This window comes from Cydia fagiglandana, chromosome 11 (assembly GCF_963556715.1).
Source record: "Cydia fagiglandana chromosome 11, ilCydFagi1.1, whole genome shotgun sequence".
NCBI classification, from domain to species: Eukaryota; Metazoa; Arthropoda; class Insecta; order Lepidoptera; family Tortricidae; genus Cydia; species Cydia fagiglandana.
Genome location: NC_085942.1, coordinates 2070916 through 2090591, shown reverse-complemented (window position 1 = coordinate 2090591; position 19676 = coordinate 2070916). Strand labels below are relative to the sequence as shown.

The window sequence follows — 19676 nt, the reverse complement described above, 5'->3', positions numbered from 1 at the left end:
ATAAATAATAGTACCAGGTACGGAAAACTCACTCTCTAACAAAACGCGTCTGTTACGATCAGGACAGGTATGGCCGCTAGGTGGCGACAGCGCGACTTATGGCTTTCCCCAAAATTTGTGTGGAACGGATGTACTTTTAGCTACCTGTAGCAAAGCGACGAAATCGCGGAGTGAGCCACGCCTGCCCTAGGATCCTATTACCTTCTATGTTAAGCTGTAATTTTTTTTCTTAGAAAGAGAGGCTCGATTTCGTTCATTCAATGGTGGCACATTCTAGCGATGTTACGATTCGACTTCACAAATCGGTTCAAACCGATTTAGGTCTGAAGTCGACTAAATCGACGTGAGTGTTCCGTAAATCGACTTAAGATACATTCACCTGCTCTAAACGCATCCTTTCATATTTGTTGATGCGTCACTTTCATTTGACATATTGAGCATTAAAATGTACGCAAATCGATTTCAAACCACGAAGAAAAATGTTGCCATGCACATTGCCGCCATTACTGAGTCGAGTCGAAACTTGGTATCTACAGGTAAAGTAAAATGAAACTTATTGTTTACGTCGTAAGGTTCAATTTCGCATGGGCTTAAAGCGATTGATTTGGCGGTATACTTGGATCGGTTTGGCAGTTTTGCGCCGCGTCGATTTGCTAACTCAACGATTCGCGGCAATGACCAATGACACGAAATCGCACGAGACCGCACGCTCTTTCCTGCTTGCTCGTATAGTGCTTTCCCGTTTTAGCTTTAGAAATTATAAAATTGTGATTTACCGCGCAACAAAACTAAAAAAATATTACAAAACTTTTAAGTCAAAATTTTTGCTGTCGATCGGATCGAACAAAGCGTAAAATTGACAATTCAATTTCCTCAACTCAAAGAGTACGGAGCTGTTTGAACTACTGATACTTAAAAAGTAGAAGTTAAATCGACTTGGCCAAATCGGTTTGCAAACCGATTTGGGTTTAAATCGGAGTCGACTTATTCGGTTTGAAAATTTTTCGATTTGGCCCATCACTAGCACATTCATTCACTGAATGAATGAGCCACCTGCAAAAATACTAAAACAAATTGATACAACACTCGGAAACTGAACAAAATATCTCAAGAGTACACTTGTACGTACTACGACGACACAGCGTTAGCCAGTTTACGCTCGGTACAGCGACATCTGCCGACACATTGAGAAAACACGCACTAGGCTATTGGAATTTGGGTCCACGGTATGTGATCCAAGTGAGAAAAAGTACACCCTGACGTTAGAGAAGATCCAAAGGAAATTTGCGAGATTTCTCTACAAGAGGCAGTATGGGCACAAAATAAATAATAGTACCAGGTACGGAAAACTCACTCTCTAACAAAACGCGTCTGTTACGATCAGGACAGGTATGGCCGCTAGGCGGCGACAGCGCGACTTATGGCTTTCCCCAAAATTTGTGTGGAACGGATGTACTTTTAGCTACCTGTAGCAAAGCGACGAAATCGCGGAGTGAGCCACGCCTGCCCTAGGATCCTATTACCTTCTTTGTTAAGCTGTAATTTTTTTTCTTAGAAAGAGAGGCTCGATTTCGTTCATTCAATGGTGGCACATTCATTCACTGAATGAATGAGCCACCTACAAAAATACTAAAACAAATTGATACAACACTCGGAAACTGAACAAAATATCTCAAGAGTACACTTGTACGTACTACGACGACACAGCGTTAGCCAGTTTACGCTCGGTACAGCGACATCTGCCGACACATTGAGAAAACACGCACTAGGCTATTGGAATTTGGGTCCACGGTATGTGATCCAAGTGAGAAAAAGTACACCCTGACGTTAGAGAAGATCCAAAGGAAATTTGCGAGATTTCTCTACAAGAGGCAGTATGGGCACAAAATAAATAATAGTACCAGGTACGGAAAACTCACTCTCTAACAAAACGCGTCTGTTACGATCAGGACAGGTATGGCCGCTAGGTGGCGACAGCGCGACTTATGGCTTTCCCCAAAATTTGTGTGGAACGGATGTACTTTTAGCTACCTGTAGCAAAGCGACGAAATCGCGGAGTGAGCCACGCCTGCCCTAGGATCCTATTACCTTTTATGTTAAGCTGTATTTTTTTTCTTAAAAAGAGAGGCTCGATTTCGTTCATTCAATGGTGGTACATTCATTCACTGAATGAATAAGCGCCACTTGCACCATTCCACTAACCCCGAGTTAACTGGTTAAACCTGGAGTTACCATGGTTACCAGTACAATATGAATGAATGAGCCACCTACTAAAATACTAAGACGAATTAATACAACACTCGGAAACTGAACAAAATATCTCAAGAGTACACTTGTACGTACTACGACGACACAGCGTTAGCCAGTTTACGCTCGGTACAGCGACATCTGCCGACACATTGAGAAAACACGCACTAGGCTATTGGAATTTGGGTCCACGGTATGTGATCCAAGTGAGAAAAAGTACACCCTGACGTTAGAGAAGATCCAAAGGAAATTTGCGAGATTTCTCTACAAGAGGCAGTATGGGCACAAAATAAATAATAGTACCAGGTACGGAAAACTCACTCTCTAACAAAACGCGTCTGTTACGATCAGGACAGGTATGGCCGCTAGGTGGCGACAGCGCGACTTATGGCTTTCCCCAAAATTTGTGTGGAACGGATGTACTTTTAGCTACCTGTAGCAAAGCGACGAAATCGCGGAGTGAGCCACGCCTGCCCTAGGATCCTATTACCTTTTATGTTAAGCTGTATTTTTTTTCTTAAAAAGAGAGGCTCGATTTCGTTCATTCAATGGTGGTACATTCATTCACTGAATGAATAAGCGCCACTTGCACCATTCCACTAACCCCGAGTTAACTGGTTAAACCTGGAGTTACCATGGTTACCAGTACAATATGAATGAATGAGCCACCTACTAAAATACTAAGACGAATTAATACAACACTCGGAAACTGAACAAAATATCTCAAGAGTACACTTGTACGTACTACGACGACACAGCGTTAGCCAGTTTACGCTCGGTACAGCGACATCTGCCGACACATTGAGAAAACACGCACTAGGCTATTGGCAAAAATAATAGATAGTATAGAGGGGTCCTGTCATTGTCAATTTTGTAGTCACGGTACATTTACTGCCATCTATCGACACACGATTAAAACGTAAAATAAAATTGAAAATGTATAAAATAATCAAAATGTGTTTACGGATAAATGATTATTAATATTTATTGTTCCATACTGACCCATGTTCTTTATCTGATATGTGTTGAAATTGTTAAAAACCAAACCATTATGACAAACAATATTAGGGAATGCAAAGATAGGAGAAAAGACTCTAGGGATTCAGATATAGATCCTTAGTTACCTGCCTCTTTATCGCTCGAATATGCAAGAGTGATAGAGAGGTTAGATAACGAAATTTCGATTTTCTTGTTTCGCGGTAGACCCAGATTGTCACGTATAGTGGTAATAGCGCCTCCTACGCAGTTTCGCGTAATATTCCCTATTCGGGTCCACGGTATGGGATCCAAGTAAGAAAAAGTACACCCAGATGTTAGAGAAGATCCAAAGGTTTGTGAGATTTCAATACAAGAGGCAGTGTGGGTACAATCCCTTTCTGTTTCCCTCTTCGTGACAGGGATGGTAGATACACTCGAGTGACGGCGCAAACTGCTACTGCTGCTACCAACTGCTCAAAAACTATCAACAGTTTATCCACGTATTAAAAAAAAACAACGGGTTACAATCCGGGAGTGCCGGCGGAAGTGAAAACTCAACGACATTGTAACTCGAAATATTAACAACAGCGCCATCTAGTGCAAATGTCTGCAGCACTATGTATAACTGAGGTTATCGCCATCTAGCGTTATTTCATCGCATTACTTGAAACCCCTAAGCACATCACTGTGAGTACTACAGTTATATTAATAACAGTTTGAGGGACTATACTTCGTTTTTTTTAGCATTAGAAATTAGGTAAACAATCTTGATGTGTCTTTTAATTGAAAAACACATTTTAAAAATAAGTTACGGCAAATACGTAACAATTATGAATCTAATACGATCATTTATATTCTCCTGCTTTCAGAAGTAATAGTCTTTGATTTTTAAAAAGCGTTTTTAAATTAAAAGACATGCCAAAATCGCTTACCTTCTTGCAAGTTCTTTCTAATGCTAAAAAAAACGAACTATAGATGGAATTTAAATCAAAAAGTAGCCGAAAACACCTCGCGTGATTTGTGCACAACCCCTTATGAGTATGACTTTATTTTCCGCACAAACTAATTATAGTGACGGTTCACTTATTTTCGTTCAATTTCAAAAGTGGTTTTAAACATTCATTCAATGAATCAGCCACCTACAAAAACTGAAAAACAGTTGATTATCTCTTTATTAAAAGATGCCTTCTAATCATATCACAGTATATTAATACATACTACGACGACACAGCGTTACCCAGTTTACGCTCGGTACAGCGACATCTGCCGACACATTGAGAAAACACGCACATAGGCTATCGGAATTTGGGTCCACGGTATGGGATCCAAGTGAGACAGACACCCTGATGTTAGAGAAGATCACAGACAAGACATCCTCCAGACTGAGCATAGTAGCGCTACCCCCTCTGTCGCAAATATACGGTAGTTTTACTCCATTTTCGAGTCAAAGTGTCTTTGTGTGACGTCCGTGTCACGGACCAATCACGACACGGGACCTCGCACACCTCGTCCCCCGCACCCCTGTATTTTAGCAGCATCGGTTTCATGAAATAATTGCTCTAAACTCCGTCTAGAGGATTCCTAGTCTATGGAGAAGATCCAAAGGGAAGTTGCGAGATTTCTCTACAAAAGGCTGTATGGGTACTATCCCTTTCTGTTTCCCTCTCTTTTCGTGACAGGGATGGTAGATACCATAGACCTAGTATGACATAGATGAGCTATACGCGTGCCTCCGTGAGGGACAAAACATACGCAAATCGACAATATTAAAAACACGTTTTAACATTCCTGACAACATACCGAAAACAATCTACGTAATTCGGTCGGGTTATTTCTGTTAAATATGTCTGTAATAGTACTAAAGCTTCTTTTAACAAAGTAAAATGGGGTGACAGGAGCGCTGATCAAATTATAAAATATAATGAATTATGTACAAGTAGACTAAGAAATATTGACTTCCCTATAGAATTAAGACATTGTGCTGATAATATATGTAATTGTATAGAACATAGAACAATTATTGACAATTTATATATTACAATAATTAATATTCTACGAGAGTCTGCCGCTTGTTGTCATGAAATAAATAATGATTATGCTAAAAAACGACGTATAATTGGATGGAACCGACATGTTAGGGAATTACACCAGGAGGCTAGGTTGTGTTTTAGAGTGTGGCTCTCACAGGGTAAACCGTCTAGCGGCGAGGCCTATTCTAGGATGTGTGATTCCAGGAGGCGCTTCAAGTCCAAGCTGAAATGGTGTCAAGATAACGAGGAACAAATAAAAATGGATATGTTAGCAGCTCGCCATAAAGCAAAGGACTTCAAGCGCTTCTGGAAGCACACTAAGAACCTAGAGGGACCGCCGCGGGTACCTGCGAGCGTGGACGGCGTGTGTGAACCGGAGCAGATTGCTAAACTGTTTGCTAAACAGTTTAAAGTTGAGTCGCCTCTAGGACCTTCCCGGCAGATGTTTGATGAGGAGGTGCGACTTGATGGTGAAATTGTACGTTTTACAGCGAAGAATGTGCATGAGCTAATCAAACATATGAAACGTGGTAAGTCACCGGGTCATGACGACCTCAGCATCGAACATCTGCAGCATGCGGGGGTCCACTTACCTAGGGTGCTTGCTTTGTTTTTTAATGTATGTATAGGGCACGGGTACCTTCCAAGAGATCTCCTAAAGACAGTGGTGGTGCCTATTGCTAAAAGTAAAACGGCGGATGCCTCCGACAGGAACAATTATAGACCAATATCCCTGGCAACTGTCATCTCAAAGGTGCTGGACGGTTTGCTTGATCGATGTATAAGTAAACATATTGCGCTAAATGAAGCTCAGTTTGGTTTTAGACCTGGGCTCTCAACTGAAACAGCAATACTTCGACTAAAGCATACCGTTCAGTATTATGTGACTAGAAACACTCCCATTTACGCCTGTTTTTTGGACCTGTCGAAGGCATTCGACCTCGTGTCGTATGATGTACTGTGGGCAAAGATGAATAGTAGAACCAGCATACCTAAAGAAATTATAAAATTATTTCGCTTTTGGTACACAAATCAAACGAATATGGTTAGGTGGGCTGGTTCTTTTTCTGAGGAGTATGGGCTGGAATGCGGGGTGAGACAGGGGGGGCTGTCCTCTCCTCGACTTTTCAACCTATATGTAAACGACCTTCTCGAGGAGCTCAGCAGTGCCGGCGTAGGCTGTTCTATAGATGGAAAGTTCGTTAATAATATCAGTTACGCCGACGATATGGTGCTGCTGTGTCCCTCGGTAAGGGCTCTTCAGATGTTAGTGGATATCTGTGAGGGGTACGCGGCGGCCCATGGGCTAAGGTACAATGTTAAGAAAAGTGAACTTCTCGTTTTCAAGGCTGGAACTAGAAAACTGAGAGCAGTGCCACCAGTAAAACTGCTTGGAGTCCCCTTGAAAAAGGTCACCGAGTTCATGTACCTTGGTCACTGGGTTACCGAGAGCCTCTCCGATGACGCGGACATCGAACGTGAACGAAGGGCTATGGCGATGAGAGCTAATATGTTGGTTCGTAGGTTTGCTAGGTGCTCACGTGACGTAAAAATCACATTGTTTAAAGCGTATTGCCAGACCTTTTACACCTGCAGCCTATGGACCAACTACACTCGAAAAACCATCAATAGTCTAAGAGTCCAGTACAATAACGCCCTCAGGATGCTGTTGGGGCTGCCTCGCTGGTGCAGTGCGTCGCGCATGTTTCTAGAGGCTAACACGGATGGCTTTAATACGATACTGCGGAAACGTGTTGCCTCCCTGATGCGCAGAGTGCGAGAGAGTACCAATAGCCTCCTGAGTGCTGTTATTGAAAAGTGTGAGTGCCCTGTTATGAGGCATTGGAACTATTTGCATACAGGCGACAGACCTCTCATTTTTAATGTAAAATAATTAGGAATTTAATTGTTTAATACTGATTTTAATTTTAATTTTGATATATTATTATTACATGTTAATTAGTTTTGTGTCGTGGATATTATAATAATTATTAATTATTTTAATGTATGTTTAGTATGTAGGCACTAACTCTTAAATGTAAGTACTTGTAATACTAACAATGTTATGAACCTATGCAGTCTGAAATAAATATATTGAATTGAATTGAATTTGTTGCCCACCATAAACCATACAAAATTTTTGGTGGGGAACAAACTGTGACAAGGACAAGCAATAATCCCGCTTTCTCTGCTACTCCCACTGACGTTTCCATAAGTGTATCTCGTTCGGTCGTTTAGCCCCTCCCCCGTGTCATCTCCATATTATTGTACCTCTATGGTAGATACACTCGAGTTACGGCGCAAACTGCTACTGCAAAAGTAGTCGAAAACGCCTCGCGTGATTTGTGCACAACCCCTTATGTGTATGACTTATTTTTCCGCAGACTAATTAGTAGCGGTTCATCTATTTTCGTTCAATTTCAATAGTGGTTTTTTAACATTCATCGACACAGCGTTACCCAGTTTACGCTCGGTACAGCGACATCTGCCGAGAGATTGGGGAAACACGCACTAGGCCTTCATACATCATCCTGCCCTAGCCGGTTTCGGCCACGGCGACTGGGGTTGTACTAGTTATTGAGAGCGACGATCGTGAGCTCTTAGGTGACTGACGTAGCCTATCTTTACAGTGAATGCAGTGAAACAAACAATACTTTAGTGAAAATGTTGATGTCATAACATACAACAATCGGATGTCAAGGCAAAAAAACCTATTGAATGCCCCTAAAACACGCCTCAAACAAACAACTCGCACACCTTATTTTATGTAAGTTAAAATATTTAATAAAATTCCTAGTGACGTAAAAAATCTTCCTTTAACGCAATTCAAGAAAAAATTGCATATAACCGTAACCGTAACCGAAATATTCGGTTATAACGGAATATTTTGTCAAAATTTCATAACCGAATATTGGAAACTCGAATAACTGGTTACGGTTATTTTCGGTTATTTATTTATTGACTTAAATTCTATGTTTTTATCATCTAATGACTACAAAATCCTGCCTTTTTGCCTGTGACGCCTGCGAGTATAATTTTTGTCATTCACACTTTAATAATAAAGTATTACTTCCCTTATTTATGAAATATATTTATTGAATATTGTATGACGTCCAAGGTCATATTTTACTTTTACTGTATTTTGTGTGTTTTATTAAAAAAACGAAGACTTATACTCACATTCCCTAATACTGTACCTTCGTTTTCGTAATGTTTTAATGACTTCATTGTTATTTTATAATTTTTTGCCGAAAATAACCGTAACCGATTATAACCGATATTCGGTTATTTTACGGGAATAACCGTAACCGAAACTGGTTATGAAGTTTGGCCGGTTATTGCATTCCCTGACTCTGAGTAAAAGATGCGCTTAGCAACTCTGTTATTAGACATACGGGAGACATGACCACACCATCGCAGCTGGCGCCGCATTAGATAGGCTTCAATGCCGCTGACATTAGCACGTTCATACATTCAGACATATGTAACTTCGTATAAGATGAATAAAGTCTAAGGAAAAAACGAGCCTCGGAAATCAAGAAAAAGTCTCGGATAGATGGCGCACACACCTTTAGCCTATTCTCGGCTAGATGGCGTGACGACACCGTTTCATATTTAACAATTTTAACACATAGATATCAGTGAATGAACATGGATCAAAATGATATAAAAATAATAAAATAATTTATCCCTATATATACATTTTCTTGATAATTTAATACGTTTTCATTTTGAGTTTTAGTCGTGTGTCGATAGATGGCAGTAAATTTACTGAGACAACAAAATTTACTATGACAGGACCCCTCTATATACTATCTATCCTTTTTTAGGGTTCCGTACCCAAAGGGTAAAACGGGACCCTATTACTAAGACCTCGCTGTCGGTCCGTCCGTCCGTCCGTCCGTCCGTCCGTCTGTCTGTCACTAGGCTGTATCTCACGAACCGTGATAGCTAGACAGTTGAAATTTTCCCAGATGATGTATTTCTGTTGCCGCTATAACAACAAATACTAAAAACAGAATAAAATAAAGATTTAAATGGGGCTCCCATACAACAAACGTGATTTTTGAACCAAAGTTAAGCAACGTCGGGCGTGGTCAGTACTTGGATGGGTGACCGTTTTTATTTGCATTTTTTTTGTTTTTTTTTTTGCATTATGGTACGGAACCCTTCGTGCGCGAGTCCGACTCGCACTTGCCCGGTTTTTGTTACAGTCTATGTCAAAGATAATATGTTATAGGTCGTCCATTACATCACAGATAATTACGATTTTTGATTTTGACAAGATCGTGACCCATTTATAATTGAAATCTAACGTAATCGTAATAAGGTTCAAATTTTCTTGGCTTCCAGAGAAGCTCTGCTCCATGTGAATTATATTTGAGAGTGGTATTCCATCTGTCCAATGTCAATTGCATCTCACTCTCTCATTAAGCAAAATGTGAGACAAAATACACATTGGAAAGGTGGAATACCCGAGTCGCTTCACTTCAAACTATCGATTTTGGTATTTTTTTTTCCAGGTAATTACAACACAATATCTAAGCTTAATTACAAAAGTATCGTTAAACCAGTAAGGTTTGTCTCGATACTCCATCCGCGGTAGATTTTATACAACAATAAAATATCTTTTAACAACAACTTAAGAAACTACTTACATATTCATATTCATATTATTAGATAACGTTAGGGTAGATATTTTCTAAGAGAGCTTGAAGTTAAGCGACATACTTGTAAATGTGTCGCTTAATTTCAAATTCGGATAAATCCATTCGACCCTCTCACTCTCAGCAAATATCTACCCTATTACCTTTTCTTGGTACTAAAATCGTATAATCTGCCATCATGGATTTGCCCGGATTTAAAGTTAAGCGACTCGGGGTGGTGTTCATTCACTGAATGACTTTGTCACCTCCAAAAAAAGAATAAGTAATAGTATTTCATACAAATAAATAAGTTATATCAGAGCGCTCTAGTATATCCTACGTTAACACAGCATTAGCCAGTATACGCTCGGTAGAGTGACATCTAACGATAAATTATGAAAACAGTCAAAACTAAATCCTATTTTCATAATATGATATGAAATTCTTTAAATGAGCATGGCTTATTGGAATTAGAAATTTCATTGTGCTGTGTTTCTTCCTTGCTTCTTTAGAATCTTCTTTAGTAATAGGAAATCAAAATGAGTTACTCTGCTTTTGGCGTTAAATGAATGTGTAGTGCATTAGTGCTAACCACCAATTGTCTTTCTTAATCTGTATTTACTGGTGAGAACCTGTAATTGGCTTTTTGTATCACATCTATAAAACCTATTAACATGTTAACAGCTGTTGGATCTCCGAATAGAAATAAATAAATAATGCATAATGTTAATGTCCATCGGAATCTCTAATATTAACGTTTATCCCGGTTACCATCGTTATCTGATTGTAATTAAATTCTCATGAGGATAAGGATAATACAACCCTAAGACAGGACAAGCCCGATTTAGACGATGCGAGAACTCGCATGCGAGTTTCATACCATTGCGGGTTTTGATTGGTCGGTTGAATTGGACGTAATCCACAGTCCGCAATGTAATTAAAATCGCATGCGAATAAAATGGTATGAAACTCGCATGCGAGTTCTCGTATCGTCTAAATCGGGCTTAAATCTGCCCTACTGTGAATTTAAAGTAATTTATTTAGGCCCACTTGCACTCCACTAGCCCGGGGTTAACCGGTTAAACCTGGAATTACCATGGTTACCAGTACAATTTGACACTGGGTTGACGGTTAAACCGCTTAACCCCGGGTTAGTGGGATGGTGCAAGTTGGCCTTAGTGTGAGCTGTACATTTACATATAACACCAATTTTGTTTAGAGTTCTAGTCTCCATTAGGGAATGCAAATCGGTTATAACCGTAACCGAAACCGTACCGACAAAATTTCTTAACCGAATATTGGAAACTCGAATAACCGGTTACGGTTATTTTCGGTTATTTATTTATGACTTAAAGTGTACGTTTTTATCATCTAATGACTACAAAATCCGGCCATTTTTGGCTGGGACGCCTGTGACTATGATTTTTGTCATTCGTGGACTTTAAAAATAGAAATATGCCATATTTACTTCCCTTATTTATGAAATATTTTTATTGAATATTGGATCACGTCCAAGGTCATATTTTACTTTGTTAATGTAAGACACAATACACATTGGACAAAGATATTGGACAGATGGAATACCACCCTTAGCGCCACTTGCACCATCCCACTAACTCGAGGTTAACCGGTTAAACCGTTAACCCAGTGTCATATTGTACTGGTAACCATGGTAACTCCAGGCTTAACCGGTTAACCCCGTGGCCCTTAAAGAGTGTCGCTATTGTTACCTGAATGGTATCTCATGAAGCCTGGTATATTGTTCTCTGACGTCATCCATCCCGTTCTTCATGGCCGCCGCGAGTAAAGCGCCCTCTGTCGGCTGCCCGTATAGAGTTTCGTCGCGGATGACCGCGTTGTTGCATAGGACGCCCACCTGAAATTCAACTTTATTGTTATGGAAGAGAGTGGGTTCTGGGTTGTTTTTATTTCACGTCTACATAGGTATCACCAAAGAGAATATATTGTAATAGAGAGGTAAAGTCTAAGAAAAAAACGTGCCCCTTAGTTTGACAACCAAAAAAGATGGCGCTGTACTCCGCCATATATTTTGCGGTGACTCAATTGTCAAACGTCAACTTTTGACTATCAGAGTTACCGCAAAATGTATGGAGCTGTACAGCGCCATCTCGTTTACCTGTCAAATTCGAAGCACGAAATTGTCTTAGATTTTACCCATCTTACTCAATCAATATATCTTTGGTATCACGAATGCAATTTTTGCCATTTGCACGGCGCGAGAATTTGCATACAATATTAAATACGTTACTAACTACAGAGTATCTTGGTTCATCTAAATTTTGAGTTTTCCCCAATTATGCAAGCTTTACGGGCCTGATTTAATTAAATTATGTTTTATCCCTTTTTTAGGGTTCCGTACCCAAAGGGTAAAACGGGACCCTATTACTAAGACTTCGCTGTCCGTCCGTCTGTCCGTCTGTCTGTCACCAGGCTGTATCTCACGAACCGTGATAACTAGACAGTTGAAATTTTCACAAATGATGTATTTATGTTGCCGCTATAACAACAAATACTAAAAACAGAATAAAATAAAGATTTAAGTGGGGCTGCCATACAGCAAACGTGATTTTTGACCAAAGTTAAGCAACGTCGGGCGTGGTCAGTACTTGGATGGGTGACCGTTTTCTTTTTGCATTTTTTTCCGTTTTTTTTTTTGCTTTATGGTACGGAACCCTTCGTGCGCGAGTCCGACTCGCACTTGCCCGGTTTTTATTTCACGCCTACATAGGTATCACGAATGCAATTTTTGCCATTTGCACGGCGCGAGAATTTGCATACAATATTAAATACGTTACTAACCACAGAGTATCTTGGTTCATCTAAATGTGGAGTTTTCCCCAATTATGCAAGCTTTACGGGCCTGATTTAATTAAATTATGTATTATCCCTTTTTTTAAAATACATAAGTCAAAATGACAGATAACTCGACGTTGGCGTTGCGCTGCACTGAGAGAAAAATCATCACCAGGAATCAAAAAACAGTTCTGTACTGGGGGAAAAAATGAAGTTTTAGTAATAATTATGGACGTTTCACTATTTCTGTAAAGTTTATTTATTTCTACAAACAGCTCAGTAATCCCAAATATAATTTCAACAAACAGATAATAGAAATTGCAAGAACTAATAGAAATTGCAAAAGTCAATTTGTTCCTATTAGTTAACTCTCCTTGTCCCAGGATTAAGTTTATTTTTGTAATTCTAAGTGTATTTTTGTTGTACTTTTCTCTCAGTGTGCGTGGGCTATCAAAATCGCTGCAGACTTTTCTTGGTCTAACTCTAACGCCATTTTACCTCGAGCATGGTCTGTAGAGCGGATCTTGCTACATCCAAGTCTCGTCCTTTGTAAGCACGAAGTTGGATGTCGCCGCGAGCGTTGTAGCCCGCGCCGCGAACTTCCGCGATATGGCCGCCGGAAGTCGACATGCAGGTCACTGCCATTTCGTTCTTTGTTAGCGTTCCTGTAAATAACACCAATAGTCCAATATACACACACATATTTAATTACACAAACGGGTCTACCGCGATATAATTTCATTGTTTTTACCTTTAATTCCGAAGTTTCAGCTGAGTTGCACCAGCTCAAGAGTGAGTGAGTGAGTGAGTGAGTGCTCAGGTCAAGAGTGAGTTGTTTGAGTTGAGTTGTGTAATTAAATATGTGTACAAAACGCGAGAGTTTAAAGTGTTATAACACCAAAGACATATGTAACTTCATATAAGATGAATAAAGTCTAAGAAAAAAACGTGCCTCGGAAATCAAGAAATACTTAGTTATTTACGATACAAGTGCGAAAAAGAGGAAATTCGAAACGAGTGGCGATAAATTAAAACACGACCGAAGGGAGTGTTTTAAATCGACACGAGTTGCGAATTACCTATTCGCACGTGTATCGTACAACGTTTTACAGTACATATGGCCCTTTAAACTTTTGACATCGCACGAAAAGTGCTATTTTACGCACTAGTGCGGGAAAATAGGACCATATGTACTGTAAAAGTCATTCTCGGATAGATGGCGCACACACCTTTAACCTATTCTCGGCTAGATGGCGTGACGACACCGTTTCATTTTTAACAATTTTAACACAGATATCTGTGAATGAACATGGGTCAAAATTATATAAAAATAATAAAATCATTTATCCTACATTCATTTTTTTGATAATTTTATACGTGTGTCGATAGATGGCAGTAAATTTACGGTGACTACAACATTTACTATGACAGGACCCCTCTATACTATCTATTATTTTTGATATCACATAGGTATGCTCAATAAACTGAACGCCTCTATACTCAAGGAGCTCGGAGGAACCGCCAGGCTCTCAACCACATGTCACTCGAGTACTTGAATTCTTCGGACACATAGCCAGGAAGACTGGAGACAACAGACTGGACTGGAGACTTATTTCTCAAAGGTTAGCTGGAAGAGATCCTTTTATGGACAAGTTCGCCTTTATACATAACCTTTTTATTTTTGTTTTGTTTTTGTCCGTTTTATATAAACCTGTTTATGTGCTTTAAAGTGACATATATACATACATACAACCTAGAAATGCTAATGGTCACAGGTTCGGTGGAAGGAAAGAGAAGGGGCCGCGGTCCAGCGCGATGTTCCGACCACGTTAGCAAATCGCTATCCATGAAGGTTCATGATGCCTTAGAAGTCGCAAGGGATCGGATAGGCTGGAAATCTGCAATCCGGAATTATGTGTACCACTAGGAGGTCACACGAAGCAAGGAGGAGGAAACTGAAAGGGATGTCATATACGAACGGAATGGAAATATGGCCAAGATCTTCAATGCTCAGAGCAGAAATCGAATCTGCGTTTACAAGATTCACGGCTACCGCCGTAACCTCGAACCCAGATATACGTTTCATTTTGTATTTAAGATAATTTGTGTTTGTTTGTTATACATACAAACTTTTATGCAGAGGTGGTACCTTTTCTCTGCAGCTGACTGTTCAAAATAGTGCAATACGAACCGGTCTTGTCACTGCAAATGACATTAACACAGCCGAGTGTCTCAACGGTGGGCAGTTTCTTCACGATCGCGTTGCGTTTCGCCATCCGCATCACACCCAACGCAAGAGTGACCGTCACCACGATGGGTAGCCCTGAAATGGAAAAAGAGAATTTAAGATTTGTGTAAATTTTAATCAATAACATTCTGATTATTGAGTAACACGTAACACCAGGCGTGGCTCACTCCGCGATTTCGTCGCTTTGCTACAGGTAGCTACAAGTACATCCGTTCCACCCCATGGCTAGCCATAAGCCGCGCGTGGCGCTGTCGCAACCTAATAGCGGCCATATCTGTCCTGATCGTAACAGACGCGTTTTGTTAGAGAGTGAGTCTTCTGTACCTAGTACTATTATTTATTCTGTAGTAACACGCACAGAGGTTGCACTCATAGAGTGTACAAAAATTTCATTAACCCTTTTCCAGGCCGCACCAATCTACAGTCGAAGTTAAAGATATATGTTTACACTTTTAGCCTTATTACAAAGGAGTAAGGTGCAAAGGTGTTAACATATTTTTGACGTCGACTGAACAAGATTTTCCCGTAAAACATATTCCACGCTTTGATGATGAATTTGTAGGCAGTCACATTTCCCGAAAGTGCAATCTAATTTGAATCTTAAATCGGAATGCTAAAGTTGAAAATACTAGCGCGTACATGGTCGATTAATCGTACTGTGTCTGGAAAATGGTTAGTGTCCATGGAGCGCGCCCTCAAGTACTGGGCGCCTTCAGACCAAACGGTGGGGCGAAGCTCTCACATACTGCAAAAAATGTCAACATTTGGAGCGCCCTTCGCGCGCATCACATTTGGGCGCCTGCGGCGGCTGTCGTACCAGAAGGGATAAGAGCGCGTTTCGCGCGCCCTTGCGTCTGAAAAGGCCCAACATCCGAAGCGGCCTTCGCGCACTGACTCAGCGCCCCTTGCACGGTAAAGTTGGGCAAAGCACGATCTGAGCAGCTGGGAGAAGCCGCTCAAGATCGTGACAAATGGAGGATTCTTCTGCGAGCCCTATGTCCCTAATGAGGGATAACAGGAATGCATCATCATCATCATCACCATTGAAATTATTGGACAACCGTGTTACAAGTGTAATAAAGTGCATTGTTACTTTAATTTTTTAATAGTACTTAGTGACTTTTGCTTGTGAAATATTGCTAAAGAATGGACGCTCGGGCGGAGCCCGACATTCGGAGCGCAGCACGCCCTCACATACTCTCAAATCGTGCCTCAAATCTCATGACTTACCCTCAGGAAAAAGCAGCGACAGCCAAACTGACACTAATGGTGAACATCTCCTGCAATGCTTTCCCTTGAAGCCAGCCCGCCACCATGATGAAGCCGATGATGCAGAAGGAGTACCTACAGAGACAGCTGGGCCCCGAGGGTGTCCATGGACTTCTGCAGCGGGGTCTTGGGGGCCTCTTTGGCTTGCATCATTCGGAATATGTCGCCGAACTTACCCTCAGGGATCGCAGCGACAGCCAAACTGACACTAATGGTGAACATCTCCTGCAGGGCTTTCCCTTGAAGCCAGCCCGCCACCATGATGAAGCCGATGATGCAGAAGGAGTACAGGGACAGCTGGGCCCCGAGGGTGTCCATGGACTTCCGCAGCGGGGTCTTAGGGGCCTCTTCGGCTTGCATCATTCGGAAGATGTCGCCGAACTTACCCTCAGGAATCGCAGCGACAGCCAAACTGACACTAATGGTGAACATCTCCTGCAGGGCTTTCCCTTGAAGCCAGCCCGCCACCATGATGAAGCCGATGATGCAGAAGGAGTACAGGGACAGCTGGGCCCCGAGGGTGTCCATGGACTTCTGCAGCGGGGTCTTAGGGGCCTCTTCGGCTTGCATCATTCGGAAGATGTCGCCGAACTTACCCTCAGGAATCGCAGCGACAGCCAAACTGACACTAATGGTGAACATCTCCTGCAGGGCTTTCCCTTGAAGCCAGCCCGCCACCATGATGAAGCCGATGATGCAGAAGGAGTACAGGGACAGCTGGGCCCCGAGGGTGTCCATGGACTTCTGCAGCGGGGTCTTAGGGGCCTCTTCGGCTTGCATCATTCGGAAGATGTCGCCGAACTTACCCTCAGGAATCGCAGCGACAGCCAAACTGACACTAATGGTGAACATCTCCTGCAGGGCTTTCCCTTGAAGCCAGCCCGCCACCATGATGAAGCCGATGATGCAGAAGGAGTACAGGGACAGCTGGGCCCCGAGGGTGTCCATGGACTTCTGCAGCGGGGTCTTAGGGGCCTCTTCGGCTTGCATCATTCGGAAGATGTCGCCGAACTTACCCTCAGGAATCGCAGCGACAGCCAAACTGACACTAATGGTGAACATCTCCTGCAGGGCTTTCCCTTGAAGCCAGCCCGCCACCATGATAAAGCCGATGATGCAGAAGGAGTACAGGGACAGCTGGGCCCCGAGGGTGTCCATGGACTTCTGCAGCGGGGTCTTAGGGGCCTCTTCGGCTTGCATCATTCGGAAGATGTCGCCGAATTCGGAGCGCTCGCCCGTGCTGACCACAATACCCTGGAGATTTCAATGTTAATTTGTAATACTGTTCTTTTAAATGTTTTTACTCGAACTTTGTATCAAACGTTTAATACTAATAAACCTAAGAAGATGAAATTTGACACGATAACTTATCTTCAAAATCAACTTTACTTGTATATGTTACAAAAGGTAGGGTAACATGTTATTCAGAAAGAACACGTCACCTCACCGACAAAAGTTTTCATTCTGGCGGAATGCCCCACTTAAAATCGTTAAAATAACATAAGCACTCAAGAATTATATCAATTTTATTTCACTTGTGACACAGAATGCATTTGTGATGATGGTTTAGTCTTATGTCGGTCTTCAGATTCCTACGTCCGTAAATAACAGGTGAATCAGTAAAAATTAACTAACCTTAGCATTACCACAGCGCACCAGCATCCCCATACGCTATATTATCCTTATTCACTCTCCCAGCCTCCGCTTTATTCGGTAGTATTTTCTAAACCACCGATTCCGTCTCCTCAGTAAGGAACTTTCGTCTATAGCCAAGTCTATAAATTAAACATGTACCTAAGCGATTTTTTTTTACTTACCTTGGCATTACCACATTGAACCAGCGTTCCTATAAATACTATATTATCCTTATCAACCCTCCCAGCCGCTGCTTCATTCGGTAGTATATTCTTCACTGCTGGCTCCGTCTCCACAGTAAAGGAACTTTCGTCTATAGCCAAATCCGTAGAATCTAAACTTAAGTCCGAAAACTAACCTTAGCATTACCGCACCGCGCCAGCGTTCCCATAAACGCTATATTATCCTTATTAACCCTCCCAGCCGCCGCTTTATTCGGTAATATATTCTTCACAGCCGGCTCAGTTTCTCCAGTAAAGGAACTTTCATCTCTAACCAAACCCGAAATAAACTAACCTTAGCATTACCGCACCGGACCAGCGTTCCCATAAACGCTATATTATCCTTATTAACCCTCCCAGCCGCCGCTTTATTCGGTAATATATTCTTCACAGCCGGCTCAGTTTCCCCAGTAAAGGAACTTTCGTCTATAGCCAAATCCGTTGAGTCGAATAGTCGTAAGTCGGCTGGAACTCGATCGCCAACGTTGAGATGGACTATGTCGCCGGGAACCAGGTTTCGGGCGAGGAAGTGCTCGATGCTGCCTTCGCGGAGGCTGGAAGGAAAGTGAGTTTTAAGTAGGTCAACTTAAAGTTGAAGTTTGTTTAACCATCTAATCGTGGACATCGAGATGCTGGAGACATGTTTACTTATGAAGTGAACTTTGTTGCATCGTAGTCAGAGTTCAAATTACCAAAACAAGCGGGAGGGACAAGCATTGCTCAGTTCTTTTATTGACTATATTAGCGACATTTTTGGACGCATGCCTTGTTTAGTGAAATAGACCTTAATGATGTCCAGTTAGAGTTTAATTTACAAGTTACAAGTAGGAAAAATGAGTTAATTAAGTTCTTCTAGTGATTTCTCGGAGCGATACTCTTGTCGACGTCACAGATACGTTTACATTTCTCGCCTTATTACGAAGGGCAAGGTGCAAAAGTGTAAAAATATTTTTGACGTCGACTCTACAAATGCCAGGACTTTATTATGAGTACCTCTGTTAAATGGACCCTATTTGTTTGTAATTAAAGTTCAAATTACCAGTTACAAGTAGGCGGGACGAGTTTATTAAGTTCTTCAAAGTCTTCAAACGACTTCACAGCGTTAATTTTTAACGAATAATATCTCGTAGTAAAATAGACCTTAATAGTGTATAAATAGAGTTCGAATTACCAGTTACAAGTAGGCGGGACGAGTTTATTAAGTTCTTCAAGCGACTTCTCTGAGCGATATTCTTGAACGAAGGCGACGGTGACCACGATCATGATGATGCTTACCGTGATGGAAATGGCGTCGTCGTATTGACGTAAAATAGACCTTAACAGTGTATTATGAGAGTTCAAATTACCAGTTACAAGTAGGCGGGACGAGTTTATTAAGTTCTTCGAGCGACTTCTCTGAGCGATATTCTTGAACGAAGGTGACGGTGACCACAATCATGATGGCGACTGTGATGGAAATGGCGTCGTCGTATAGACGTACAATGGACCTTAACGGTGTATTATTAGAGTTCAAATTACCAGTTACAAGTAGGCGGGACGAGTTTATTAAGTTCTTCGAGCGACTTCTCTGAGCGATATTCTTGAACGA

General features: G+C 41.4%; 1 protein-coding gene across 1 annotated transcript in view; it reads right to left on the bottom strand.

The window, feature by feature from the left end:
* Positions 1–19676, bottom strand: part of LOC134668772 (calcium-transporting ATPase type 2C member 1) — an 82564-nt gene that overhangs the window by 20255 nt on the left and 42633 nt on the right. Inside the window, exons 5-9 of the mRNA XM_063526231.1 lie at positions 18384–18642; positions 17249–17486; positions 14907–15038; positions 13214–13380; positions 11632–11777 (exon numbers count right to left, since the gene is read on the bottom strand). Coding sequence (XP_063382301.1) covers positions 11632–11777; positions 13214–13380; positions 14907–15038; positions 17249–17486; positions 18384–18642 — 942 coding nt within the window. The remainder of the gene's footprint in view (positions 1–11631; positions 11778–13213; positions 13381–14906; positions 15039–17248; positions 17487–18383; positions 18643–19676) is intronic.